Consider the following 12,037-nt stretch of genomic DNA (forward strand, 5'->3'; position numbering starts at 1 on the left):
TATGACAAGTCGGATGATTTGAAAAAAATGAAAGTAATCTACCTGAGAATGTCTTTTTGTGATACCAATCTAAATAAATTTTGTTATCTATTACTTTGATCATTATGTCTAAAAAGCTTATACAACGATTATCCTCCTTTTCCAATGTAAATTGTAGTCTATCGTTATAATTGTTGATTAAACTATATTTAATGATTTAACTATTAATAAAAAAAATTTTACATCTTATTTATTTGCTCGTTTAGTTGGCCTACTATATATGATTGTTTAATTTTGTTTAATTTATACGAGCCTTTCATTAATTAATGTCTATAATAAGTTACTTATAAACATTTTTTACACATTTTTAACTTTTTACAAATGGCTAAATAGTGTTTGAAAAACACAAAAACATCTAATCGATCAATCAATTATTTTGATTAAAAAATCGTTGATTATGTCTTTTTAACTCATGATTTCTTACTGAGTATTTGTTAAAAAAAATATAAATTAAAATAAATTTGTATTATAATGATTTAATAAATATATTTATAATATTTACCATAATAATTCTCGTAAATATTTTCTGATATTTATGATAAATAATTACAAAATATTAAAAGAATTATTATAAATATATATATTCTATAAATATTTTATAAATATTTCTGTGCTGTCTGGGAAATGAAGTGAATAAAACATTAAAAACACAATAATAAAAATAAAAATAAATAAAATAAGAATAAATATAATATAAATATAAATACAATTATAAATATATTTAAATCTAAATATAATATAATATATATAATAAAAAACACGACATTATCGGCCGTTCAACTGTTTAAATTTTCTATCGACAAAGAAGAAATCTTACATATCTACAGTAACTTGTAGAGTTTTTGTAAGATTGATCTTATATATTTAGTACACAGTGTACCAAAGAGATAAGTGTAATGTCTTCGTTTAAACCGCGATGCTGATCGAAATTATTCATCGTGTAATGACAATATACGAATATACGAACGAAATATTGTAGTAAAATGAAAACCGCATTGATGGTAGCCGAAAAACCCTCCTTGGCAGCATCCCTCGCCAATATATTGAGCAATGGACGATGTAGCACCAGGAAAGGTGGGTTCGCCCAACTCAAATTATTTATTTTTCTCTTTCTTTTTTTACTTCTTATTTTCTTCTCTAGGGTTGAATGGATCTTGTTCCGTCCATGAATGGGTGGGACAATTCAAAACCGAAACGGTGAACTTTAAAATGACCTCTGTATGTGGACACGTCATGACATTGGATTTTATTGGAAAGTACAACAATTGGGACAAAGTGGATCCGGTAAATAATATATTAATTAAATATATATATATATATATAATTAATTTATATTAAATATATGTATTTTATAATTAAATATGTATATATTATATATACTTTTTTCAAGTTTTGTTATTTTTTTGCATCCATCGATGATATTTTTTAATATACTTACAGGCAGAATTATTCTCATGTCCAACTGAGAAGAAAGAGGCAGTACCTAAATTGAAAATACCATATTTCTTGGCAAAAGAAGGAGCACATTGCGATTATTTAATATTATGGCTAGATTGTGACAAAGAGGGTGAAAATATCTGTTTTGAAGTTATAAATGCGGTACAGCAAGGAATGCATAGGAAGTTACATATAAATGCAAGTTGTTTATATTAATTATTTATTTATTATATTTATATTAGAATTATAGTAATCATTTATATATTTATTATTTAATTATAATTTTAATATATATTAAAACTTTTTTAAATCTTTCTCTTTTATTTTATTTGAATAAATATTCTTATAACTTTATCTTTAATAGGATATCTGGCGAGCACGATTTTCCGCTATCACAGAGAAAGATATAAAATCTGCTTTGGCAAATCTGGCAAAACCCAATGAAAACGAGGCGAAAAGCGTTGATGCTCGTCAAGAGCTGGATTTGAGAATAGGCTGTGCATTTACACGATATCAAACTAAATTTTTTCAAGTGAGTTATATAAATATGCTTAGCATTGTTTGCCCTAAAATAAAATATATATATGTTATTACATGTTTTTTTTTTTCAGGGCAAATATGGAGATTTGGATGTGTCTCTTATTTCTTATGGTCCATGTCAAACGCCAACTTTAGGATTCTGTGTTCAGAGGCATGATGAGATTCAAACTTTCAAACCAGATCCTTATTGGGTGTTACAAGTATGCTATAATAATATACAGGGTGTCCCATTTTAATTGATCATTCCCAAAAACTTTCATTTTTGATATAACAGTCTTATTAAAATTCTTATTCTTAATATTTTCTCTGTTGTGCTCTGGATTTTACAATTTTTTATGTCAAAAATTACAAGGAATTAGTTTATTTTCAAAAAATATGATTCCATTTTAAAAAAATGTAAATGACCTTTAAATGATCTTCAAAAACATTCTTTAGAAAAAAAGTCAACACTATCTTCGATCCTCTTTTAAATCAAACAACTTTTGTTTAAAACATTTTGTTATAGAATTAAAAATGAAAAAGTTTTTAGAGATAGTCGATGTTAATAATAATATATAATATATCATTTTTCCATATTTTTAAGGTAGCTATTAAGTCTTCTGACGGTCAGGACATTGTATTAAATTGGAGTCGTGTACGTTCTTTTGATAAAGAGGTCGCAAACATGTTCCTAAGTCACGTTAAAGAACACGATCGTGCTACGTGAGTACTTTATACATTTTTTCAATTTTAATTACAAAATTGAAGGAAGGATTATAAAGGCGAAATCTTGTATAGTGTAGTGAGCGTACAAAGTACGGAGAAATCAAAATCGCGACCCATAGCATTAAATACAGTGGAGTTGATGCGAGTTGCAAGCTCTGGATTGGGAATGGGTCCGCAACATGCGATGCAAATTGCAGAAAGACTTTACACCCAAGGATACATAAGTTACCCACGAACAGAAACCACATCATATCCTGAAAATTTTGATTTACTGTAAGATATAGAAATTTTCTACAGATTCCATAATTGTAAATCAATTGTCAAACAATTATTCTATACATATATATATATATATATATTATTATATATTATTATTATTATTATTATTATTATTATTATTATTACTACATTAAATTATATATATAATATTACTTTTTTAAGTTCAACATTGAAACAACAGCAAAATAGTCCGGAGTGGGGTGAGGAAGTTCGCAAAATAATAGCAGCCGGTATCAACAGACCAAAAAAGGGTCATGACGCGGGCGATCATCCCCCTATAACTCCCATGAAACATGCAACGAGAAACGAACTCGATGGCGATTCATGGAGATTGTACGATTATATAACACGTCACTTTATCGCTACGGTATGCTCGATTTCGTGGTATTTATGAAATGTTTAGATAGAATAGTCATTGATATTATAAACTGATATTATATAGCATATATGCCATTAGTGTCAAATTTAGATGTAAAATATCTTGTAAACTATTCATCTTATATAACTTTATATCAAAAATTGCAAGGAATTGATTTTATATAAAATAATAATTTTATATAAAATTACAAGGAATCGAATTATATAAAAAAGATACAGTAGTTTAATTTAAAAACCATAAATGACCTTCAAAAGTGTTCTTCAGAAAAAAGTCAGTAGCGCCACCTTTCGTCCCCTTCAAATTAATCAACTTTTGCTTAAAACATTTTGTTGTATATTTTTTCTCTCTATGTTCTGGATTCTGTAGTTGGCGCGGGATTGCAAGTACTTGAGCACTACAATAAAATTCGAGATAGGCATGGAGATATTTACAGTGACTGGTCACAGTTTGCTGAGTCCTGGATACACAAGTATTCTCACTTGGCAAGCGCTCGGCAACAATGACACTTTGCCCAAGTTTACGTTCGACGAGAAAGTTAACATACAAGAGGTAAAATACATCTTTTTATCATATACTCAGTGTTTGCTGTTATTTAAATAAAATTATATAGATAATTATCTATATAAAACTTTGGCATTATCTTATCTTTATATAGATAATAAAAATATGTATTATCTATATCTGCATATTTTAGATGAAAAAAAATATTATTTACTAAATTATCTAAAATAATTTTCAGATAATTTTGATTTAGAATCATAGCATAAAAATACTTAAATAGTAGAACTTGAGCAGTAAACGATAAAAATTTATAAATAAAAATATGAATACATATATTTTTACATCCCTTTTATAATTTACATTTTTTTATAACTGTGTTTACGCAAGCAGTCTTAAAAATTATTTTCTAGAAAATTATCTAGATAAATCACCTTATAAGTTTATTTTTTATCTAGATATATTTAAAACAAAATCATCTTTATCTTATCTAATTGTAAGATAAATTTACATATTTTTATCCCATCTTTATCTAGCTAATTTTAAAATCATCTAAGCACAACACTGCATATACTGCATGTATTATTCTCTATTTCTTAGTGTATCTAAACAGAGAGTACTGCAACTTGCGAATAGAACATCTCTTTTTAGCTTAGTAATTTTACTGCTATCGAATCAACATCTTGAAAGTTACACTTGAAAAGGACCCGTACCTAAGGGTCGAAACGTAGTGTTTTTAATAAATTGTACTAGCTAGTTAGGTCGAAATTTCAATAAATTTGTATCTCTTTTTACTATTTATAGGCAAAATTAGTCGAATGTTATACACAACCACCGGATTATTTAACGGAAGCGGAACTGATATCTTTGATGGAGAAACACGGCATTGGAACGGACGCTTCAATTCCTGTACATATAAATAATATTTGCATTAGAAACTATGTCACTGTTGCAGCAGGTAGAAAACTGGTGCCCACCTCTCTCGGAATTGTTTTGGTTCACGGATACCAGAAGGTATTATTGATCTGTCATTAATTTACTAGATGCTGATGATAATACTTTTTTTTGTAAAACGTTTATTCTTTTCTATCGTTAGATAGACCCTGAATTGGTTTTACCTACAATGAGATCTGCGGTGGAGGAGCAACTAAATCTAATAGCATTGGGTCGCGCTGATTTTCACGCTGTTTTACTACATACTGTAGAAATATTTAAACAAAAGTTTCATTATTTCGTGCAGAGCATAGAAGCTATGGATCAGTTGTTCGAAGTCTCCTTTTCTCCGCTGTCGGCATCCGGCAAAGCACACTCTAGGTATACATATAATAACTGCTTTACTTGTGCTTTTTTGTTTATTTTATATACATTACTTTTATATTTATTAATATTATTTTTATTTTTATTTTTATATTATTATTTATATTTTTGTTTATTTTACAAATTATATCATACTTATTATTATAGTAATTTTCATAAGGATTGTGCGGACATTTTATGTAACAAGATTTATTTTTTAAAATGTGTGTGTGTGAATAATATTATATAATTATAATAACAAGTATAATATAATTTATATAAAAAATAAACAAAAGTATAAATAATAATATAAAAACAAAAATAAATATAAAAATAAATATAATAATTAAAATAAATATAAATATAAAAATAATATTTTTTTGATTGTTTATTACATATATAGATGCGGTAAATGTCGTCGATATATGAAGTACATACAAACCAAACCATCTAGAATGCATTGTGCGCATTGTAACGAGACTTACAATTTACCTCAAAATGGAAACATACGAATATACAAGGAATTGAAATGTCCATTGGATGACTTTGAGTTGCTCTCATGGTCAACCGGAGCACGAGGAAAGAGTTACACGTTTTGCCCATACTGTTACAACAATCCACCGTTTAGGTAATTAATGGAATTTAAAAAAGTCTATCTAAAGAGAGAGGAAGATTCGAGGTTTTCTTTTATTTTTTTAGGGATATGAAGAAAGGAATGAGCGGCTGTAATTCCTGTACACACCCGACGTGTCCGCATAGCATGAATTCGAACGGCTTGTCCAGCTGTTTGGAATGCGATCTGGGTATCCTCGTGCTGGATCCTTCGGCCGCACCCAAGTGGAAGCTGGGATGCAATCGCTGCGACGTTATTATTCATCTGTTCGAAAACGCGCACAAAGTGACAGTCGATACGGACACGTGTGACTGCGGCGCGCAATTAGTAACAGTCGAGTACAAACAGGTGATGACAGGCATTTTGCATCAGCACAGATGCATAGATATGAGAGGTCTGTTTGTTTCAGCTGAACTAGTTCTGGCTGCACTAATTCAGAGTAGTTCAGAGAAGTGCAGAGTTTCTTTTCTTCCAATGTGGAGTAAAAAGATGAACTCTGAACTAGTTCAGTTTAGCTAAAATGAACAGACCTACAGAAAGTAGGAATGGTGTGCCATAAGAAACTAATCAGCTGTTGTTTTTTAATGCATGCAGTTATTGAGAAAACAAAAATTGTGTTGAAAAGAGGAAAGTATGCAGTTTTTCATGGATATAAATAAAATGTTTATACCAGTTTGTTTTATTGAAAAGAAATAATGAAAAAGTACTAATAATTACATATGTAAACTAATGATAAATATTTTCGAAGTGCGCACCTTTGAATTTGTACAAAAATGTACAAATTTGTTCTTTTACGAAAACTTGTAAAAACTTTTTCTAACATGTCATTTTTAATGTTATCGACAATCCTTTTAATAACTGCTATTAAATCTGGCACTGTTGAAAATATTTATCATTAGTTTATGTGATTTTGTGTGATTATTAGCACTATTTTCATTATTTTTTATCAATAAAATAAATCGGTATATAAACGTTTTATTTATATCTTAAAAATTATAGCACTTTTTATTACATTTTATTAATAAAATAAACTGGTATATAAACATTTTATTTATATCCAAAACTGCAGATTTTCCTTTTTCAATTGTTGTTTTCTCAATAATTGCATGCATAAAAAAATGATAGCTGATTAGTTTCAGCAATTTTCTATGGAGACATCCATAAAGGATTCTCGATTTCGATCCTTTTTTTTTAGTTAAACTGGCTGCATTCAATGAGAGTTTATTTCTTTTCTTCCAATGTGGAATAAAAAAGATAACTCTGAACTAGTGAATTTCAGCTGAAAATAACAAACCTTACAATTACTTTTAAAAAATATCGATATTTTTTAAGGTTCACGGTTTAAACCCAAAAACCAATTCTAATAACGAGTTTTATTAAGTAGCTCTATTCCTTTAATTCAGATGGATATTTTCCACTTATAATACAAATTGAAGCAGTCTATAAACTTCCTCTATTTTCTATGCAACTGAATTATCAGTGTAAATCATCATCATCATCTCTACAAATTATATGCTTTATTGTGTTTATTTTTCTTTCAGGATAAGAGTAAACTTCCTAATGAAGCGACTGAAATGTCCGGTTGTGTGTTTTGCACCCCGGTCTTCGCCTCGTTAGTGGAGAAGCATCGTGCGGTGGCTTCGAAGCCGGTCGTCACACGTGGTCGAGGTCATGTCAAGAGTCGTAATCGGGGCAAACCGAAACCGCCGAAGGACAAAATGGCACAATTAGCGGCGTATTTTGTATAATGAATCCATTGAGCCGGGGAAGCGCATATAATCGGAAGCCATTTGTACACATTTGTCTCGAATAAATCGTCCTTCATCGTCCTACATTGCAGCATTTAACGACTCATTCGATTTTCGTTATTGGCTCTTTCATTAAAGACATACAATAACATTTATGCATAAGCATTTTGCGCTATTTTGAACCGGATTTCAATTAAGCGGACGAATATATATATCACGAAAAAGCTAGTTATTTAACTAATAAATTTATATTTTCTATTTCTATTATATATTATTTACATTTTTATTATATATTATTATATTTGTTTAATAAATTTAATTTATTATATTATTTATTTATTATAAATTTCTTATTTATTATTGTTCTCTATATTATTTTCTACTAAATTTTCTATATTATTTTATATAAATTTATTATTTAATTAATCTATATTTATGTATACTTATATTTATATACATTTATTATGTAAATAATAAATTTATATAATGTAATATAGAGGATTTTAAAAAATAATATAAAGAATAATGTGAATTTATAAATAAATAATACAATAAATTTATATATAAATTAAATATAAACATTTTATAAATATATATATATATATATATAAATTCGATAAAAAAAGGACATTAAAAATAGGTATAATTCTATTATTTTTTATTTAAAAAATCAATTCGATGAGATGTTCTAACAAAATTTTATGTTTTTATTAAAATATTAGACACGATAATTTTGTGCGTAAAAGTATTTTTTATATTCGAAAATTATTTCCCGACCTACAATTTGAAATCTATCAAAGCGATATTGTAATTCTCGATATATCGAATCGATTTCAAGTCGACTTCTTTTTCAGCTGTTTATCGAAAGAGTACATATGGCAAATTTTTGACGGTGTTGTTACAGCCACAGATTAATAGACAGATCGCCAAAGGCCTGCCTAAAGAAGAGACCGCCATCTTCGTGCGATAGACTTTGCCCCTTACCGACACACTTTGCCCCTGGTTCGAGTCCGTGCTAAATTCGTAGACTTGAACCAAAAGACTTTGCCCCTGGTTCGAGTCCGTGCTAAATTTCGTAGACTCGACCAAAAGACTTTGCCCCTGGTGCAAGTCCAGGCTAAATTCGTTTGACATTACCAACAGACTTTGCCCCTGGTGCGAATCCAGGCTAATTGATCATGAGACCAATTTGAGAGATTTGGCCCCCGTTGTGTGTGTGTGTGTGTGTGAGAGAGAGAGAGAGAGAGAGAGTGAGAGAGAATATTTTACATATATGCATATATATATATAAAATTTATTAAATATAAAAAATATATTTTTTACACATAAAATGTTTTTTTATTGAAATAATCACGATTTTAAATGTGATATAACACAGTGTTCAAAAATTTTTTAATTAAATTTTTTAATTAAATTTTATTAAAGAAAATTACTTGAAATTTTTTACATTAAGAATTTAAAGGCTCCTTATTCTCTTGTAGAAATTTATCACTACGCCAATTAATCACTTATTTCGAGTATTTAAAATACTATAATATACAGTAATTTAAGTATTCGAAATAAAAGTGATTAATTACTCGAAATAAGTGATAAATTGGCGTTACTAGTAATAAATTTCTATAAGGGTTGAAATAAAGTATAAGAGATAAATAGGCTATATGTGAGCTGTATGCGAAATGTGAGATGTAAGACGCATATTGAAATTTAATTTTTCGATATAACTTTCAAAAATGTACACGAGGTACAAAAAATTAGCTTGGACATTTGTAAGACTTAAAATTGGGATTAATTCTCAATTCTATTAATTAAATTTCGATATAACACACCTTACATCCGCGCACGGCTCACATATATATAGCCCATTTATTAGTGCAATTTTTAAGTTCCTTATTTTTCAAAGTTCACCTTTTTACGTTATCAAATATTTTTACGTTTTCAAGAATTTTATATTTTTACTTACCGCAGTTTCTTATCCAAATGTAAAATCTTTTATCGCAGTCTATAAAAAATTGAAACAATTTACAATTTTATGATATAATATTATTATTATTACAATTTCTATATATATGCACATCTGTCAAATATCGTGATTTATTTCACATTATTATTATCTATTTTAATAAAGAAAAAAACAAAAACACTTGCAACAATCAAAAATAAACCGCCTGCCGCGAACGGAAAATGCCAAGAAAGCACGCAATTTCCGCGAATCTCGTAATTTTTTTGAAAAATCAACAATTTCAACGAAATTGTAAATTCTTCAAATCACTGCACAAGTATAATTCACAATAATAATTTTCAGTAACTACGATAAAAAATCGTATACTGAAAACCGCAAACGAAAGTGCAATGGGAGTAAGAGTAAAGTCTGTGATAAAATTAATTGGCAATAGAAAATTAATAATTTTCAAATAGAAAAATTTTGAAATTACCGAGGATTTACAAATAATAAAGTAAAAATATTAAATAATTTATGTTTTCGAATTTTGCTCGCGGAGAGGATCTTTAAAACAAGATTTTTAGAAGAGAGGACCTTTAAAATATAAACAGGCAAAAACGTTGGAAAAATTAAAGCGCGCGTTTAAACAGATAAACGCAATGAAATAAATACGCAATTGTTTTTACTTATCGCTGTAAGCTCACAAGCTTCTGACGTGCTATACACTTTTATATAATATATACAAGGTGTCCGGTAACTAACGGACCAATGATTAAGGGCGGATTCTCTGGCCAATTTGGAGACGATTTTTCCTTAGCAAAAATGTTGAGAAGTCAATAATTTTCGAGTTATAAGCGATTGAAAAAAATAGGTTTTTTGAAAACTAAACGTTTTGGAGTTAAAAGTCTAACATAATTACATTCTTCAGTTAATTTCAGGTAGAGTTTACTATAATAAAATTTTAATTTAAGGCTTAGTTATAAAGATACATAATGACAAAGATTGGAAAGTTGTAAAAAATGATGACCTTTTTCGACATTTTCGCTGAGGAAAAATCGTTCCCAAATTGACCAAAGAATCCATTTGTAATCATTGGTCTGTTAGTTACCGGACACCCTGTATATTGGACACGAGTTTCGTTTGTTTCAGATTCTCGAGAGTTGAAGTAGGAACATACGAGTATCATATATCGTTTGTGACTTGCCGAATGAAAGCAAGACAGAGAGCGAACGAGATGATGAGCTTAATAGCTCATAATGTTATAAATAAATAAATAAAAAATTATAACCTGACCTACTAGTTATTGAATCTTTTTTTAATAAAATGTTTCATTATTATTATCATCTAAGTCTAAGTCGTTTAATTACTTTTTAGTTTTTTAATAATTAATTTAATTTATTCTAGTCATTTTTATATGAGAAAAATAATATCACGTATACGTTTTATAATGAATTAATATATTTCGGGAACCGAATTATATATTCTTAATAATATAAAAGTGTTCAAAAATTATATTTGACTTTTAATTTTAATTATTTTATAGCAAAGAGTTCCGAAATCTCTTACACACATAATGGGGATTTTTTTCATCCATATAATTCGCAATTAAGTATATATGTTAATTATTAATTTTAATAAAATAAAAATTAAAATTAAAGGTCAAATATAATTTTTAAACACAAATATATTAAATTAATTATAAAACGTATACCCATAATAGTATTTTTCTCGTACAAAAATAATTAGAGTAAATTAAATTAATCATAAAAGATTAAAAATTAATTAAAGAATTTAAACTTATATTTTATATAATAATAATAAAACATTTTATTACGTCAAACCGTCGTGAAATAATTAAATAAAATTTGCTAGTTACGTCAAAGTCAAGTTTTCTAAGCTTATACAACATTTTATTAAAAAACAGATTCAATAAATATAAGTACATGTTATATATATACTTATATTTAAATGATAATCCTTAAGAGTCGCCAGTAATAAATAATGAAAATCTCTCCTCCAATTTTAAAGTCGACTAGACTGGCAATAATTTATTTAAAAAATTAGTTAAATTACAACGTTTCGGCTGTCATTGCAGCCCTTTTCAAGTAATCAGATTAAAACAATAAATCAAATTTACAGCAAACCCCCGACAAAATTAACCATTGTTTTGATGAACAATGTATAACTGACAGAAGTGAGCACAAAAAAAAAAATAGATGTTGACTGTTAGCAGGAAACTTAGTCACTGTGACTAAGTTTCCTGCTAACAGTCGACATCTATTTTTTTTTTTTCGTGCTCACTTCTGTCAGTTATACATTGTTCATCAAAACAATGGTTAATTTTGTCGGGGGTTTGCTGTAAATTTGATTTATTGTATTAATCTGATTACTTGAAAAGGGCTGCAATGACAGCCGAAACGTTGTAATTTAACTAATTTTTTAAATAAATTATTGCCAGTCTGGTCGACTTTAAAATTGGAGGAGAGATTTTCAATACTTATATTTATTGAATCTGTTTTTTTTATAAAATGTTTTATTATTATCATATATAATATAAATTATTT

General features: G+C 27.9%; 1 protein-coding gene across 1 annotated transcript; it reads left to right on the forward strand.

Annotated features, from left to right (window-relative positions):
• The first annotated feature begins 883 nt into the window (after window positions 1–883).
• Top3beta (DNA topoisomerase 3-beta) lies at window positions 884–7,618 on the forward strand. The gene is made up of 14 exons (XM_029307857.2): window positions 884–1,113; window positions 1,181–1,323; window positions 1,480–1,674; window positions 1,841–2,008; window positions 2,088–2,216; window positions 2,600–2,718; window positions 2,794–2,994; window positions 3,163–3,367; window positions 3,746–3,928; window positions 4,682–4,891; window positions 4,974–5,191; window positions 5,577–5,801; window positions 5,873–6,134; window positions 7,328–7,618. The coding sequence occupies exons 1-14, from the start codon at window positions 1,023–1,025 to the stop codon at window positions 7,532–7,534; spliced, it is 2,556 nt and encodes an 851-aa protein (XP_029163690.2). The 5' UTR covers window positions 884–1,022; the 3' UTR covers window positions 7,535–7,618.
• Window positions 7,619–12,037: the final 4,419 nt, after the last annotated feature.

Source organism: Nylanderia fulva, unplaced genomic scaffold, assembly GCF_048542155.1.
Source record: "Nylanderia fulva isolate GAGA-0341 unplaced genomic scaffold, ASM4854215v1 Scaffold105, whole genome shotgun sequence".
NCBI classification, from domain to species: Eukaryota; Metazoa; Arthropoda; class Insecta; order Hymenoptera; family Formicidae; genus Nylanderia; species Nylanderia fulva.

What these genes read in the sequence shown, in the direction of transcription:
- Top3beta (XM_029307857.2), top strand. Translation starts at nt 1,023, where the DNA reads ATGAAAACCGCATTGATGGTAGCCGAAAAACCCTCCTTGGCAGCATCC. An exon ending in ACGATGTAGCACCAGGAAAG is followed by an intron (nt 1,114 to 1,180) that starts GTGGGTTCGCCC and finishes TTTCTTCTCTAG; the next exon opens with GGTTGAATGGATCTTGTTCC. An exon ending in ATCAAACTAAATTTTTTCAA is followed by an intron (nt 2,009 to 2,087) that starts GTGAGTTATATA and finishes TTTTTTTTTCAG; the next exon opens with GGCAAATATGGAGATTTGGA.